The sequence below is a fragment of the Cotesia glomerata genome, linkage group LG1 (assembly GCF_020080835.1).
Source record: "Cotesia glomerata isolate CgM1 linkage group LG1, MPM_Cglom_v2.3, whole genome shotgun sequence".
Classification (NCBI taxonomy): Eukaryota; Metazoa; Arthropoda; class Insecta; order Hymenoptera; family Braconidae; genus Cotesia; species Cotesia glomerata.
This window is the reverse complement of record NC_058158.1, coordinates 27579464-27597604: the sequence shown is the minus strand read 5'-3', so window position 1 is coordinate 27597604 and position 18141 is coordinate 27579464. Positions and strand designations below refer to the sequence as shown.

At 30.4% G+C, this 18141-nt stretch overlaps 1 protein-coding gene across 4 annotated transcripts in view; it reads right to left on the bottom strand.

The window, feature by feature from the left end:
* Positions 1–18141, bottom strand: part of LOC123275457 — a 65209-nt gene that overhangs the window by 5282 nt on the left and 41786 nt on the right. For 2 of the 4 annotated variants that reach the window (XM_044743610.1, XM_044743607.1), the window contains exons 3-9: positions 12073–12165; positions 3464–3598; positions 2622–2786; positions 1647–1781; positions 1053–1322; positions 571–951; positions 63–485 (exon numbers count right to left, since the gene is read on the bottom strand). In XM_044743610.1, the coding sequence (XP_044599545.1) occupies positions 63–485; positions 571–951; positions 1053–1322; positions 1647–1781; positions 2622–2786; positions 3464–3598; positions 12073–12165 (1602 nt within the window). Of the gene's footprint in view, positions 1–62; positions 486–570; positions 952–1052; positions 1323–1646; positions 1782–2621; positions 2787–3463; positions 3599–5613; positions 6249–12072; positions 12166–16473; positions 16775–18141 lie in introns of those variants that run through there. The other 2 variants (XM_044743609.1, XM_044743608.1) reach the window with 2 other exon arrangements.

Below are 18141 nucleotides of genomic sequence, written 5' to 3'. Positions count from 1 at the left end.
TTATTAATCCAACTAATTAATAGTAATTAAATATAATATTATAATGATTTGATAAAACTTACTTGTAAATTATGTTTAAGATTTTGTTGAATAGTAAGACTGTCTGTTGAAGAAAGTGAATATGAATCGTATCCAGCGTCATAGTGACCGCTGCTGCTACTCGACAATTCACCCGATTTACTGGTTGGGCTTTTAGGTACACCTGAATTTCTCTGCATTTTATGAACAATGTACAGATAAGGATTATCCATTGTCGTTGAAGAGCTTGAAGAAGCGCTGTTACGATCTCCAGACCAGTTTCCAGAATCACGTCTTCGTGGTACATTCAAGTGATCCGGAATGCTTAAACCATCTTGTGTATTAGAACCAGCGCTTAAGCTACGCGTTAATTGCATTTGTTGCTTTTTTTGATGCTGCATCACGTTCTCCACTGCACGACGGCTTATATACTTTGACTCACTTTCACCGTCAACAGTGTCAACATCCTATTAAAAACAATATTCATTTAAATAAAAAATACTCGTACGTAATAAAGTAATAAAGTTATTTTAATCAAAAATAAATTTTTACCTTGATTCCAAAAATATTATTTTGTATATCAGTGAGATTTTGATAATCACTGTATACTCTTCGTTGAGTGTAAGCATGCGGTTGGGCACTATCAGGATTCGGTGTAATAGCTCGCCTGGCAGTATTACTGATCAACGGCTTCTCTGGACTAGGTGTAACAGAACGTCGGGAATTATTTTTCTGCGGTGACGTCTTCCAGCCTTTAGTGTTGGGAAATGGCGTTACGACTTTAGGCGCGTTTTCTGTGTTAACTGGTGTACCACCAGGCGTTGCGTAAAGTAGAAGAAGTGGTTGATAACGACCGCGTCTGCATTTTTCCACTACCTGCTCCCATCTCGGTCCAATTTCTTTCACCGTTGCATCATCAAAGTATATCCATACCTACAAAATAGACAATAAATAAAAATGATTAGAAAATTTATAAAAATTATTTATTGTGATAAGTAATAAATAATAAGATTAGAAAAAAAAAAGGTATGTACCTTTAGCTTGGTATGGAAGAAGAATGTCGAGTAGTGCTTGCCGTAGTACGTGACTACCCCAACGAGATTGTGAACTGTAGATGCACCCCATCTTGAGTCTACAACGCTGTGAAAAACATCACTGAGTCGCAAGCACGTACCGACAGTTGCGAACACGTCCATGATGTGTTCAAGTGACGGTCTTTCACTGTCCCACACCACACCCACTGATACAATCTCTGGTCTGTTCATCAGCGTTCGGCATATTTGGATCTTGGCACCACATGCGCTCTAAAATTAAAAGAAAAAAAATAAGATTAACATCATAATCACGTTGTATCAATAGTAAAGATAATTACATAGAGGAGTTACGAGTGTGAATAAAATTATTAATATTAATAATTGTATCATAGTAAAAAAAGTGAGTGAAAGTATGAAATGACAGAATCACACGTTATGGTTTCCAAGAATAATACAATTTAATTAAACCAATGAATCGTACTTTCTTTTTATGACTCAACGTTCAACAAATTCGAACCTACGTCAGTGGATTTTCCATAAGGATGATACATACAAGTCATAACTATTATATAATTATATTTTTTTAATACTTACTGGGCAGTCACGGATATCTCCCATACCGCCAGCTTTTCTCAAAAGTTGTCCGAACAAATCAGGGCTGTTCTTGGCCGCTGGTAAAGTTTGCCGTGCTTGTGAAGTCAGCGCTGACGCGGAGACATAATGAACCATCTGCAAATAAATAATAACATTAATTTAATAACATCACTATTTTTTCTTAAACTTCTCACGTTTTCCCCAATTACTTATATACACATAATACCCTCTACACCATGGGATCCCTGTTCTTTAATCGGGTAAATAATAAGAAAGAAAAATCCAGATAAGCCGGAATCATCTGCACGACAAGTCAACTCTGATTATCACGAAAGTTTCCTGCTCTACTGAGAGTCGTGGGAGGCTGACAAGGTGCAGGGCAAATATTTTTTTTCCCACGTCCCAGTCAAAAGAAGATTAATAAAAAAAAAATATATATATATATATATACATATATAAAGAAATCCAATATGTAGTAAAAGAAAAAACCACCCCCGCAGACTAAATTTACAACGGACAAAACTACCCCAAGGGTACCACGATCTCTTAAAATTAACAATAACTCAACAACTTCACAAAGGTCACGGTTCAGACCCTGTATAATATAACAAGCTAGTGTAAGGTAAAGGTAAAGTAAAGTAAGGTGTTTTATGTTTTTCCAGGTAAAATACGCCCAGGTAGAGACGTGGGAAAGGGACACCCATCTAAATAGTGAACCTTAAGTTAAAGATCTCGAGGGTATTCGTGAGCATGATAAATGACCAACTGATGCTGTACTGTTGTTATTGTCGCTCCAGGGTTTAGTTTGGGCTTTATGCTGTTTTACTGTCCAGGATATTGACTAGTCACTGGCCACTGGCCACCAAAGCTAGTATAGTATACTTATAAACTAATATATTGTAGTCTGTAGATCTATTTATAAGATTATTATACTATTATATCTTTTATTTGCTGGTATGGATAATTTGTACAAACCTGAGTAAACGGTAATGGCTCAGATGTAGCACCGCAAGCGCCACATACGCTCTGTTCCACTAAAGTCATTGCAAATTTTTGATGCGGAACACAGTGTCTTGCACTGCACATATCCTCTGCTTCGCCACTTGCGATGTGTAGGTGAATTCGTAACAAAATGTTTTCCTGTAAAATTTTAAAAATAAAAATATAACCCATTTACAAAAATTCCAAGATTCTAATTTTTTTTAATCAAAAAATTAGCATTTAAAAATTTCTTTATTTTTGATTCATTTTAAGAAGAAAATATTTTTAAGTTTAAATATCGTAGAATTTATTTAAAATTAATTATCAAACAGTTAAATTAAGAGAAAATCTATCCCTAGATGAATATTAAACAGGCAATAAAATTAGCAGCTTTTATTGTCCTTGGTCTCAAATCCTACACACGTTATATATTACATATTACAGTATATAAATGTCTGTATATATATATATTTCTATTGTAGGAGTGCCGATACATATGTTACCGCATACCTACGCGAACTTGATACGTGATTGTAATACGAAAGAGGCTATAAATTAAAATAAAAATTTCGTAGGTGCTCAGATTAGAGCACTAAAAAAGTCAACAAAGAAGGTTAATTATCTAGTAAATAATATGTAAGATATAGGATGTAAGATATAAGGCCCGAACCGGTATTTTCTTAACATATATACATACATACCTAGTTATATTATTAGTTTTTTAGATAGATTTTTTACGCGATAACGGGATCAGATAATTATATTTTTTATAGCAACTTGAGAATTGATTTAATAACGATAAAAGCTGTGTCTATAATCATAAAACCATTACTTACGAAGCATTCTGCTGCGTCGTCCATAAAACCCAATTGGAAACGTTGTTGGTCGAGAAAACTCTTGGCTAAGGCTTGGCGAAGGGCATCGGGCGGTAAAGCGCTGTCCTGCGAAAACTGCAGCTGGGAGAATAGGTCCTGGAACAATCACAATAGAAACGTACAAGAAACCGAATATAAAAGGGATTTTGTTCAATAGATCCGTACCGGGGCTATATAGTTTTATTTTTTAGTTTTTTGTGTACGAATTTGTTGAAAGAGAAATTTTTTTTTTCTCTGCTATTCTATTTGTCCTAAAAAAAATTCTATAAGTAGGTATACTTCTAAGTTTTATTGTTCGTGTCTAACAAGCTTGAACCATTGTTTATCATTGAAGGTTATTTTAATAAATTTAACCAATAATTAAAAAAATTATTAATGAAGCGTCACAGATTTTTACTAGTTTTTTCTTTAGTAATTTATTATCTTAGAATGCATTACCGATAGAGATTGTGAAATGAAAGTGCAGTTAAAGTAACCCAACGATAAAAAGTTTAAAACTTTTTATGACCCTGAGTATTGATACATGATTGTATGTATATGTGGAGAAAAGCAATCATTTATGAGCATTGAATCCTCCAATGATTTATTTGTACCTCAATATCTTTAGTAGTATGGAGTATGGAGTACGTAGTATATAATATTAAGTTTAAAAGTTTGTAATGGGTTTCGTTTCGGTTTGTCTCGGCAGCAGCAACGGATACAATAACGGTGATATACCAATGGAACTGTGGAACTGAACAAATGTGTATAACCAAAGTTGCTTAAGGGTATTTATAGTATTTCTCGGGGATGCACTACTTCCTCATCGACAAATTATCATCGAAGCTCAAATCTCGAAACTTATCTGATGAAGAATTTTCGGGAGAATACATTAAGAAAAATAGATTACTAGTTTACAAAAACTTTAATACCGTGTAATATACAATAATTAATTTAGTAATTGTTCAGAATTGCTGCTCTACTTTTGGCCATAAAAAACCGAAAATAAAACAATTATTTTCTTATATTTTTAAATTAAGAATTTCAATTGAATGAAAGATAATCCATAATTGTTCGAAACGAATTTAATTGTGAAACTAAAATGAACATACATGGTTAATAATATTTTTTAATAAATATAAATTATAATTAAATACTAATAAAATATAAATACTAATTCATTTTTTAAAATAAAAACAAAATAAATTCACGTATCTGCTGATTTCAGTATCAAGCATAATAATTTTAAGCAAAATTATTTTACTCCAAAAAATTCTAATTCAATTTTTGGATATTTTAGAACGAAAAATAGGGAAACTGCGATTGTAAGCAATTACTACGAAATTCGATAAAAGGAATGTCTATAGTACAGTACAGTAATCCTCAGTATAAAAAACGGAGATCGGTAACTGAGATACAATTAAATTGAACTCCCTACATAGAGAAACACAAGGTTAATTAATGTAAAACGTGCTCAACCATTTAAATCTCCATTTAATTTCAATTCATTGTTATATATTTAAGTGATCGGTAATTTTGCTTCACGAAATATTGAGCAAAAAAAGTCAATGACACATTGATGTCAAAGTTGGAACGGTATATTTAAAATTGCGTGGTCTTTATAAGAAACAGGTTTTGTGCTGATTAAAAAATAAATATTAAATAAAATAAAAAAAAAAAAAAAAGTAAGTGTGCAACTATTGCAGAAAAACACACCAATCAACTTTCCGATGCCAATGAGTGAAAATCGTCGAATGAAAATTTATATACAGAAAATAATTGTTAATAACAACATTAGTCGAGTTAAATATGTCTATATTGCATACATATAAGCAGATATTAAATAACTAACTAAATTCTTATATATGTCAACATACAGCACACATAATATCTGTACAATCTCTTTGTCAATCTAAAGAAAATTAAATCAACTGTACAAAGCGGTTGCGATAATAACTTTTTTTAAGGTTTACATTTTTATTGCATTACATTATAGATTATATGGATATTGTCTTGCTCCTAAATTAAATAACTTACAGAATAAATAAGTGATTGTACAAAAAAGTGTTACGTAAAATAAAAAAAAAAAATGATTAAATTGACATTTAGGATTGATAAAATATCAAGCGTACTTTTTTCAAGCGTCTCAAATCGATTGCCGGGGAGTCTTCTCTCTCCATTCCACTGTCTTCCTCTTCCTCTTTCTCAGCAGCAGCTTCACCGTCATCAGCCTTACAAGCGACTTCAATTTCGGGTTCAATATCATCATTTTCAGTACCTTTAGACACAACTTTATTGTTACTCGTTTCTTTAGCGACTGATGCAGTGTCCTGCTTCACTTTTATCCACTTTAGCATTTTTATATATTCATAAGCTCCTTTTAACCAAAGTACCCACGTAAATTAACACTTAGCTTTTATTTATATATCTATTTAAGAAATAACTCTTGTACTTGAGATGTTTAAGTATTTTCAAAAAGTATCCTTAACTTCATTTTTAGTTTCACCCACAAAAACTCTCAACAGTGCAAATATATGCAACAAATTGTAATCTTTTGTCCATAAAATTTTCCTTCAGTCAAGTCTCCTCGTACGTATTAAACTCCGACTTTTAAATGTTACTCTACGGAAACAAAACTTGATAACATTATTTACCATATTTACAACTTTGTTTAAACTTTTTTTCGTCAAACAATTTTACATCCTCCTTTAAATTCGTTTAAACAACATTTTTTTACATGAAATGATGTGGATACTTTTTTTTGTATCTGTATCTCCAAGTCCACTGAATAATTTTGAGATAAGATAATAAAAACCATTACAATTAAATTTACACCGTAAAACTTTTAAACTTCTTAAAAATTTCAGCGCACAACTAATTACACCAATTAACCACGTGCTTATAAAAAAATTTTTTAAAATGCCTGTTGCTGCTACAATATAATTCAATCACTTGTACAAACACTCAGTAATTCCATTAAAATAACTTATTTTAACTCCAATTTGGAATATTTAATTTATTTTTTAGTATTTGTCATTTTAATATTTGAAAAAAATAAAAAACTATTTTATCGACTCAATACACTGGCACATAACTTTTAACAGTCTTATATAAAATTATTTAAATTTAAATTTAAATAACAGTTATAAGTTGTAATTATTGTATATCGATCAAACACTTCGGCATCGATTAAACAAACTGTTTGACGCGGGAATATAAGGTAACCAGAGGTACAGCCACGCCATTACGGGAAGATTTTAAGATGAAAAAAAAAAAGCGTTTGAAATAAATAAAAAAGTCACGATAACATGGTCGTAGTATACTCTTCTGGAAGAGTGTCTCAGTATGGCTACCTGAGTGGTTTTACGGGGTACCTGAGTGCGCGTACCTGTGGCGCGGACTTGCTGGTTAACCACCCCCACCCTCGATGGGGACCAAACAGGGACTGAATCACCCCCCACTTACCTTTACTCTCGTACACTTTTAAACTCGTACAATACATCTACTCAGATTCAGACTCCGACTCTTTCTCTGTATTATATCTTTGTGGCTATACAACCAGAGATAGGTCTTATACTTATATCACACATAACATTAGAGGCCCCAAGCCCCGGGTGACGTCACCCAGTTAGCTGTACCACACATGCTTGCTCCTTTAGTTTTACCACACACGATTACACCTGAGCATACTTTTACCTGTATAATTTACTGCAATGTATAGTATATCGTCACTAATACACATGTGTGTGTTGTACAGATATATGTAGATAGTTATTGTGTATTGTGAGGCTGTAGCCAGTCAAGCAGCTTATGCTACTCGTAAGACTCAAGACTTATACTTGAATATACCGCGAGTACATTTGCAAACTCGCAACTACTACTTTTATTTTATCATTATCATTGTGTGTGACTGTAGAGAGTATGTATGACTATATCCAGTTTTTTCAGACTCAGACAACGTTGCTGCGTGCATGTATAATTGTACATAAATATACGTGAAAGACGTGTGCGCGGTTTCTTTTCACGTTTACTTTTTCAAATACACAACAGTATTTAAATAAGGTTAATAAATATATGGTTTTAAGTATGAGTGACTGAAAATTAATGATTATTATGGTATTCACTGATTTGATTTTTATACTTTTATGAATTTTAAAACTTTTGTTTTGATTTTTCATATTTAAATTCGAGAAAAAACATAAAAATTTTAAAAACTTTATTTCAAATTTACTATATGTAAGTTTAATTTATTTAATAAAATATTATACTAAAAATAGCTCGATAAAATTTTATGAAAAAATTTTTTCCAAGGACATTTTAATAAATTTTTAAATTAATGTTTTTAATTTTAATATTGACGGGTGCAATAAAATTTAACAAATAAATATTTATTTTAATAACACGGATCAAAAATTTTTCTTATTGATAAGCTGCTAAAATTAATTTAAAGAATAGCGTTTTAAAATTTTATCATATTAAAAAAAAATTATGAATTCAAAATGTTAAATAGATTATAAAATCTTAATTTTAAAAAATTGTCGTACACGTTTTGTCATTATGACTTTTGCAGAAAACCTACGAAACTGACTTATTTTTTTATTTCTGACGTTTAAACACAGTAATTTATGCATGAAATTAAAAAATAATGTGCGGTAACTTTCTTAGTTATGTATGTATTAATGAGGAAATTGCATAAGGCTGTTAATATAGGAATAGGGTGTTGATATTCGCGTTAACACATACATCATATTTGCATATAATTTACGTGGAAAATTTGCATTCAGTATTTCCGTAAAAAATATTATTTAGATTACAATATGATAGAGTATATGTATAAGTTTATAAGTAAGCAATTGGAGAACTAATTCGAAAAGTAATTTGTTCTTTTGTAGAATGTTGTTGAATAACTGTTGGAGCGTATCTTTTAAGACAATACATATTCGAAGAAATAAAAAGTTCCAGTTGGAAATAATTCTGTAGATAATACATTAAATTAACTGTAATGAGCAAGTATGATGATAATAGAGATAGACAAAGTAACTTTTACAAAATATATATTAATAAAGTAAATAGTTGTTATATTTAAAAAAATATTAAAATATTTGAGATATTTTTGAGTATAGTGACAGTATTTTGGATGATAAAGCAAAAAAAAAACATGAAAATATTTAGAGTTTTAACTAGTGCTGAACCAAAAGAAAGATAATTTCATTTTCTTAATGTTATAAATCATTTTGACGTTAATGCGCTAGGTAATTAGACAGAGGCGCTTTACACCATTTAATTTAATTTTAAGTAAAGTAATCTTTCATCTAAGATAGTAAACCAACGTTATTTGTAATTGATTACCTTAAATTATATTTATTTTTTTGAATTTTTATCTTTCTTTGCTAACTCAGAAAAATTTCTAACTTATTTTTATATATTAAAATGCAACTTTCGCTCAACAAAATTTAACTGTTCATTTTTGATAAAAAAACCTCGATATTTATACAAAAGATTGCATATCGACGTTTTCATTAGCAAATTGTCTAACTCCATTTTAGAGAATCTTCTATTTATACGAAAAAACAATTAGTTCAAAATTTATTATCACATTAAAAAACAATTTGATATCTAATGGAGGTATAATATTTTGGCTTGGATCATTCAAATGATTTATAATTGGACTATTGCTACATCAAAATGTTAAAAAATCACCCTCTAAAAAATTAGGAGAGACCAATTGCTAATTAGACCGTCGATATATAACACTTGATAATAAACACAAATATAACACGAAAGATGGTTATTATAATAATCTAGCATCTACTCGTACAAATTCAGTAGAAAGATGTGTAACATACAAAGGTTTTGACTACTGTAATAAATTGTCAGACTCTATTAAATTTGAGGACAGGTTAAAAAGTTTTAAAAGATTGATAAAGTATGTTACAGATACATGTTGTCCCAGAAAATAAATTTTCTGAGATTTAATGTACGATATACTTGTAAACTGTATTGTAAATATTTCATTATATTGTAAAAACAATAGTTATGGCTCAATTAATGATTATTATTATTATTATTCATAATTAAAAAACGATTTAACCCTAAAAGAAAGTAAAGGGCTTTCTCGTGAGTCCAGGTCATACACTCTTAAATGTGTCATGACACATTGGAAAGGAAGAAGAGTCACGTGTTTCGAATTCATACCCAATGAATCACCGGAAAGTATACCAGAGGGTCTTGATTTTTTATTCCTTCAACCCTCGTTTGTTTGACTATTATCGTGTCTATGATATAAGATGTATCGGAATTTTATTATCATAAAAACGTAAAAGCTAGAACACCTATCGTTTATCATAAAGAAAAATATTTGGTTAATACATTTGTATTTACACAATAAAATAAGATAAACTTATATCCAAATTTTAATTCATTTTATGAGATATTCGTCAAGTTGCTATACTATGGTAAAGGCAACAGGTAGATTTTTCAACACTTTAAAAGTAAAAAGATGTCCTTAAGTATAACTGGTCCTTTAATTTAGAACAGCGGGATATCTTAACATCTACAGTTTCACGTATTGTATTCTTATTCTCTTTCAATACGATAGCTCTCACCTTTTGTATATATTAAGGCAGTTGTACTGCACTATAGTTTGTGCGAGTACTCACTCTTTAGCTTACTCACTTACTATCTCTTATTCACTTTTACTCATGAGTATTTTCGAATAATTAACTTATTTTTTTATGTTAACAATATTTAAGAAACCCTAATAATTCATTGAAATCAAGTCAAAGTTTTTTTGACATATTTTAGAGTATAAAATTGATAAATTTATGAAAATTGTAAATTTTTTGAGTATATTCAATTTATAAACTTTAAAATTTAAGTGTCAAGTGTCAATTTTTTGAGTTTATGATTAAAAAAAATACTTTCTCAATTTCAAAAATTTCAAATATTTTTAGCTGAAAGTTAAAATTTTTTCTTTTAAATCTGAAAATTTATATTTTGTTTTAAAAATGTAGTTGTGTTGATTTTTTCATTTTTTTCTACGGCCAAAAATAGGTGAAGCATTTCCAAACAATTACAAAATCCTAAGAAAATATACATTAAATAGTACAATCACTGTAATTTACATACCAGTGACTATCATTTAACTTTTAATTTTCATCGTAAACACAAAAATTAAATTTTATGAGGATAATTAAATTATAATAAAAAAATACATAATTTAAGTTTTATGTACCAACACAATAAAATAAAATGTAATGTTTGTTTGCTTGGAAGAGCAAAACGTTTTTCCCTCTATATACCCTCACCTCTACTCGCGTAATTTCACTCAGTGTATCTTTAATTTCTGGATAATTAAATCCCGCGAGATAGCTCATTAAGCCCGTGGGAATACTCAGAAACTCATACTCATCATAGAGATATTAATATTAATATATTGATATGTCCACCTACTTTTGCAAGTCTGAGTCGACAATCCTAACTATTACAGCGCGTCGAATTCACTACAGAAAATAAAAAAAGAGCTAAACTTTGCTGATACTGATATGAGTATTACGTTACATAGACATTGAAAATCAATGTATATATGAGTATGAGTATGAGTATGAATATGAATTCTAAAGTTTTTTAGTACTATATAGTACTTATACGATGAAACAGGGTAATATAACGATGCTTTAACGACTTGACTCTTACTCGCATCAACAAAGACTTTGGTTGGTGACTCTGGTTGTGGCATATCTCATGGCAAGTTAACTTCAATATGAGATGTATGTTGAAGTTGAGAGAGTATAAGCACATGAGTGTAAAAGAAGGAAGAACTTGAGGAATAAACGAGACAAGTAAGAGCGAGTAGGAACGATAAAACCTTCGGACGCTGTGCTATGCATGCTGGACCAATCGGGTTTGAGGATCTCGATTGAGGAGAAAGGTCCAGCGCGGCCCGTTACAGCTAAGAAATCCAATCGACGATGCCACGTTCCGAGGTTAATATTGTGTATAGAGTTTGTTGTATTACTCTACACTTCAATATGTTCCTTCTATACATGTTAAATATAATACATATTATACCAACAACAACAATAATAATAATAATAATAATAATAATAATAATAATAATAACAATGCAAGCTTGAAAATTTCTGGCGTAATTTATTGTTTAGGTATTTGTATTATACGGACGAATAATAGGTGATCAATCATCCAAATAAAAGTTTGGATAATTGGATAAACAATCTATATTAGACACAATAGTTTGATTTTCACTCGTCCAAATCATCACTTTTTTTTAGTCTACGTTTATTTACTAATTGTGGACTCAATTAATTTTAATTTGGAGAGAACTGACAAAAAAATTATGTTACTTGATTCAAGAGAAAAAATTTTGAACGAAGGAAATTATTTTGAAGAATTATCTTGTCTTAAATCAAGCAAAAAATGTCTTAATCTCAAGTCAATTTTTTGTTAAATCAAAACATTTTGATTCAAAAACTTTTCTGTTTTATTGCATAAAAAGGAATTTTTTCAAAATGTGATATTATTTTTAAATTAATGAATATAAAAAAATAATACAATGAATATTTTTCGCTTACCTTAAGAGCACAGAATATACAGGACTCTCGCATACAGGCATGACCAGATAGTTCCCTGAAGCTCCGGCGAAAGATATCGAGGTGCCACAGTACCTGAAACGAGATACGAAATGCTGAGTTTTATATTTATCAAAAAATTGAACGTACTTAAATATATAATATAATAATAACTATAATCAAGAAGAACTAACTCAAACTGTTTATACTCAGAAAAAATATTATACAACAGTGGATAAGATTAGTAGAATAATAATTTGTAGGCTGATAGAAGAATTAACTCGACTCATATCAAGAAAAAAAGTCTTAAACCAAGAAAATCATTTTAAAGAATTTTATCGTCTTGAATTAAACAAAAAAAAATTCTTGAATCAAGATGATACTTGAACAAAACTATTACACGCTTTAATTATTTGTTTTTTCTTTAGATAATAATAGTAATAATGATATATTTAATAAATAAAAAAATCACGATCAAGACATTGACATTTTAACATTTGTGAATGAATCCAATTGACATTGCGCCCTTTCCCATAGTTCGTACGTATTTATGCCTCGTTGAGTAAGTAGGTAGATATACACATACATATGTACATATGTGTTGCATTAATGTGCACTCAAGTACCCTCCACTATCGTACACACTACAATAGTAATATAACGTCTATAACATCGCTTACAGATACACATTGATATGGGTTACATAGAGTATATAGTATATACTATATACGCTGCGTGACACTATCACTGAACATACACTCACTTTATACAAGATATGAATCTGTGTACATATGTGTTTACTATATGTACTTTATATATCGTATCCTGCGTACCTACGTAGAGGGAAAGTAAATCATAATTTTCTTTACTCGCACCCACTCGCAGCCAACCTTTTTCCGGTACTGTGATATAGTCATCATTCAAGTTTTTTATTTTTATACTCTTAATACGCATAGGGTATTAATATTCCGTGATTAACTTTTTAATATTTTTTCTTAATTATATATTCATAAACGGAAAGATTAGAACCCGACTGATTCGTGTTTTGCACCAAACTCAGTCGTGTACGGCGCCAGAGTGGTTATTATGCACGGATTCTGGTGCGCACACGACTCAGTCTGGTGTAAACTAATTTTTCTTCCATTTTTTCTTGCACACGACTGATTCTGGTGTAGAACATGAACCAGTCGGGTTCTAATCTTTCCGTGTATTATAAAAAGTAACATTAATTTACAAACTTGTTGTAATATTTTTACATTTAAACTTTATACTTATGTGATTGATAACTAAGATTTGTATTAAATAATAAACAAATTTCTTCTAACAATAGATAATTTGAATTACCCCATCCTATTATTTTCATTAAGCACATTTACTAGCTGATTCATTCGAACAAAGAGTTACTAAATCATATGAGTAAATTCTCAAAGATTATTGCAATTTAAAATTTTTTAATGAAAATTGTACGTTTTATCTTTTATTACATAGTCAAAAAATTGGTAATTGTTTAGTTTCACATTCCACAATAATTCAACTTATAAAAATGATACTTATAATTTTTTTTAACAATCACATATTTTCGATAAAAGAAATTGTTTTAAAAATTCTCAAAGAAATAAAAAAGCTAAAAGTTTTGAAATTGTTTTTATTTTTTGTTTCAAAATGTTAACTTTTCAATTGTTTGTGCCAAAAAATCAAGTGATCTTAAAACCACACAATTACCAATAATTTTTCGTCATTAACGTCAAAAAATTTTTTATGTGTTTTTATGTGTATTTTTATTTTTATGTAAACTCATATGATAGAATATAAATAGTTGGTAAAACTAATTAGGTGAATGATTAAAAATTAATTAAAAAAGGTTCAACGGAGTCTCTAATAATGTTTTTAAAAGTTAAATTTAATTTTAAATGTATAAGAGGCCGGCTGTGATCTATGCGCATCCAAAAAATAATTTAACCTAAAGCAATTTTATCCGGGTGGGCGTGTTTCGAAAACAGTGAACCGTGTGAGCACATATATATGTATATGACTTGCAGCAATGAACAGGTGAGGGATGTACGAGGCAAGGGAAAAAAGATAGTTAGAGAGCTTTACATAGGGTTTTTGACGAGCCTTTGGAGAGACGCTACTATTTGGTGGCATACACTACACTGTGTATAATACGAGACGCACACGGTGCATCATGCATGGAAAAGTGGACGGCGTACCAGGTTGTTTACATCCACAAGAACCCTAGTCCCCTATGTATACTCAACACAAACTCACATACATTCATATACATTCACATACATTACTTTATTACGAACCTGTGCATCATTGCATATTCATACCCTCAAAAATGAACTTTTTTGTCTGTTTTGAAATGCAATAAAATTAAATAGAAAATTTTCAGCAGTTTAGTTTTACAAGTTATTGAATTTAAATGAAAAATAAATAAATTTTTAGTATAATTAAATGTATTCTTGAAGGTGTGAAAAGCTCTACGAGATGGAAAATTAGCAGTGAGGTCTTGCGAAACGACCCTAACTAAACTTTCTTATAATTTAGCACTTATACATGTAAAACCCTCAAAGTAACGTAAAAAAATCTTACCCCAACTTCTCTGGCGTATCTCGTTACGCAGGGGTAAGCGCAATCAGACGGATAACACTTTGAAATTCTAATTTAATAGTATGAACATAGCGCTTACTGATATATTTTTCCCCCTTTTAGTAGTTACAGCTCGTCTGCTTAATAGCAGCACGTCGTTACATAACAAATAAGTTACATACTATTGCCTTGATTTTGCCGCATAACTGCCCTCGGAAATATTGCTTCTAAATGGGGTGGAATGAAGTGTGACGGTAAGGAAGATATTTTCAGCTAAATTCACACGCTATTTTCTGACTTATAGAACAACAATAATATATTATAAATATTTAATAAAAAATTGTACTTTTGTTACAAAGACAAAAGATTTTTCTGATAGTGAAACGCTAAAGATACACTACTAATTGATTAAAGATTCTTTAATATGAACTATTAAATCCACGATGTACATGTGTTGACGCCAATGACGCCAACGCGATTTAAAAACAATGCCGATTAATACCGAGACAAATATCACGTCGCACTCACGAGCGAGTTATCTATAAGATTTAAATACATGGAAACACAATAGAAATTTATATATGTTATAATAATAATCATCTATTATAATGTAATATTTATAAATAATTCATCTACTATTATTTATAGTATATCAGTGTATTATTTGTATGGTTATTATTAAATTAATTAATATTGGAGACCGTTATGACTTAATTTTAAATATAGCGATTTATAATGGATATGCTATGGCTACCGTTAATTAACTTAAAAACTAATTAACTATTTATTGAGTCGCAAAAAAATTTTATCATTTGCTATCCATTAAATTAAACATTATGTAATTAGCTTCATATAAAAAACATACACTGAAGTAAAGGTTTACTTTGACTAAAAAATTTTTCAAGAAGGCTAAAGTTGTTTTGAAACATTCTCGAGTCAAGACAATTTCATTTTCAATCGAAGTAATTTTGTTTTTTCAAATATTTCTTCGAGTCACGAAAATTAATTTTTTAACGAATGATCTTTTCTTTTTATTTCATCGGTAAGATTAACCAAAAGTTGAAATTACTTTTTACAACTGATTTTATTTCAATTTAACTACATATCGTGAGGGGTGTACAATATGCAATATGTGGCTTGCGATAGTAAGTATAAGCTCGTATTCGTGCAGCACTACTGAAAGCAATAAGGTGCATGATAATAGTTATCTGTGAGTAGATAATATTCTGCATGATCCATGATTCAGCAAATGAGTATGCTTATGAATATTGTAGTAAAGAGAGACAAAACTGAAATGCTTAATTGAATAGAGCAGGACTGTAGTGAAATAATCTAAAAGCTAATAAATCTGGATATCATTGAAATAAAAACATATTTTTAAAATATCGAAGAAAGATGGATCGATTCTCTGCAACATGTATCATTTACAACGATGTGTGGTTACCCGTCTAACGGATTGTGATAGAGGTAGATGAAAAAGATAGGTAATGTGAAAGATAAGGATAACAAATATTTCTAATGATAAAAATAATAAACTATTAGTGTAATTATACTGTGAATAATGGAAGATATTATTGATGGTTATTGAAGGATAATTGTTGCAAGTGTATGATTAACAAGTTGTACATAAATATATAAATATATATAAGAAATATAAAGTCTTGGGAGTAATGGACCTTGGTACGTATACTGCCATGTTAGAAACTATCATCCAATGGACCAAGTTCCTCATCACGCAAGCGATAGTAATTTTAAAAACATATAGAAACCGTTATAAAAAAGTAACAATAAATATTTAAAATTAAAAGCAAACCTTGGCGATTTGAAAAAGAGCTCTTCTGCTCTGGCCGAATTTATCCTCCTTCATTCTGAATTTTTATATGTTCTCCAAGATCCGTAGTACCAGAACCAGTTTTCTCGATTGAAAATAATATTTAAAAATAAACTAACACAGGCGTTTAAGTTCCAAAATAATAAATGTGTTTATTATCATGATCATTGTTGAACAATAAAAACCAGCACTTTGATTATAAATGTTATTAATTTTAAAAAATAAACAAAATACAGCACTTTTACGTGTGACGTATTTGAACACAATACTTTCTTATGCGAGCGTCGCTGCAGCAATGCGAGGGGTAGGGCCCGACCGGGTATAAAACGACGACAGCGCCGCTATAAACGCGAACGGACAGGTAAAGAAGCTTGGAGAACGCGGCTTCTTGCTGAGTAGAGAGTTTGTTGATGGTGATATTGGAGGTAAAAGGGGCCCTCTTGCTTCTTAAGTCTTGGGTCTTACGGTTTTTTATGATTGCCTTGCTATACAATACTATACTATACTATATATTATTATACCCTTTATACTCATATTGTAGTAAAAAAACAGGTATCGGTTCGGTGGGCATTGGAGAAGGTGAATAATCGAAAAGGGAGATCGGCCACGCTGAGACTGTACAGTCTGATATTTGACACCGCGGTTAGCTGAATAAAATACTACTAAAATACTATATGCTATAGTATGTGCTACTAGTAATATGTAGTTCGAGTACTACAGGCATTTTCACCACGTCAGCGTGGGTGAAGCGGATAATCCGCGTGTACATATTATTGTAGGCTCAAGATAGAAGGGAGAGAGGGAGGGGGGGGAAGGGCATACAAGGGGCTGAAGAAAGAAAGAGGCCCCACACAAAGAAGTAAACAAAGACAGAAAAACAAGACCAGGTTTTACGCTACGTTACTACAACTCTTGCGCAATCATTTTGACTCATATAAGACAAGTTTAAAAGTTTAAACCAAGATATCTGTATATGGTTTATTACATATAATACTTCAATTTTATATTTAATGTATTAAATATATATGTATGAGTTATACTTTACGGTACTACAACGATTTATCTTTTTAAAATTTCGGTCGTAATTTAACGCTTGAGGAATCAAAATTCTCTGTTAGGTCTTTCTTGTTCTCTAATTGTTTCTATAGAATCATCTGAGAAATTTTTTTAAACGAATTTTTTTTTCTTCAATGCCTCAGCGTTGCGTTCCTTATAAATGGCTTGACGATTTTGTGTATTGAAAGCGAAAGCTTTTGTTGTTTGATATAATGCAATGATTTTGAAAATCATTATATACTATAGACTTTAGCAAACGTATTAAATGTCAAAGACACATATAAGGTAGTCGATAGTAGATGTAAAAGTGATCATTTACGATACCCATAATAAACTTTTTAAGAGTTGAGAGAAACTTTTAACAGATCGGATCAGCATTGACTATTTTGAAACATTTATTCAGTGTATCGATGTATACGGTGGCATCGACTGTCATTTCCGCTTCTCTCGCACTACATTTATAAGCTTATGCTTGTTTCCTTTCCATATGTTTTTTACCTCGGCTTTCCTTTGCCTTTTGCTAGTGCACAAGGAGTGTATAATATTTGCATCCAACCGGGATGAATGTTATATGTTATATGTTATATGTTATAT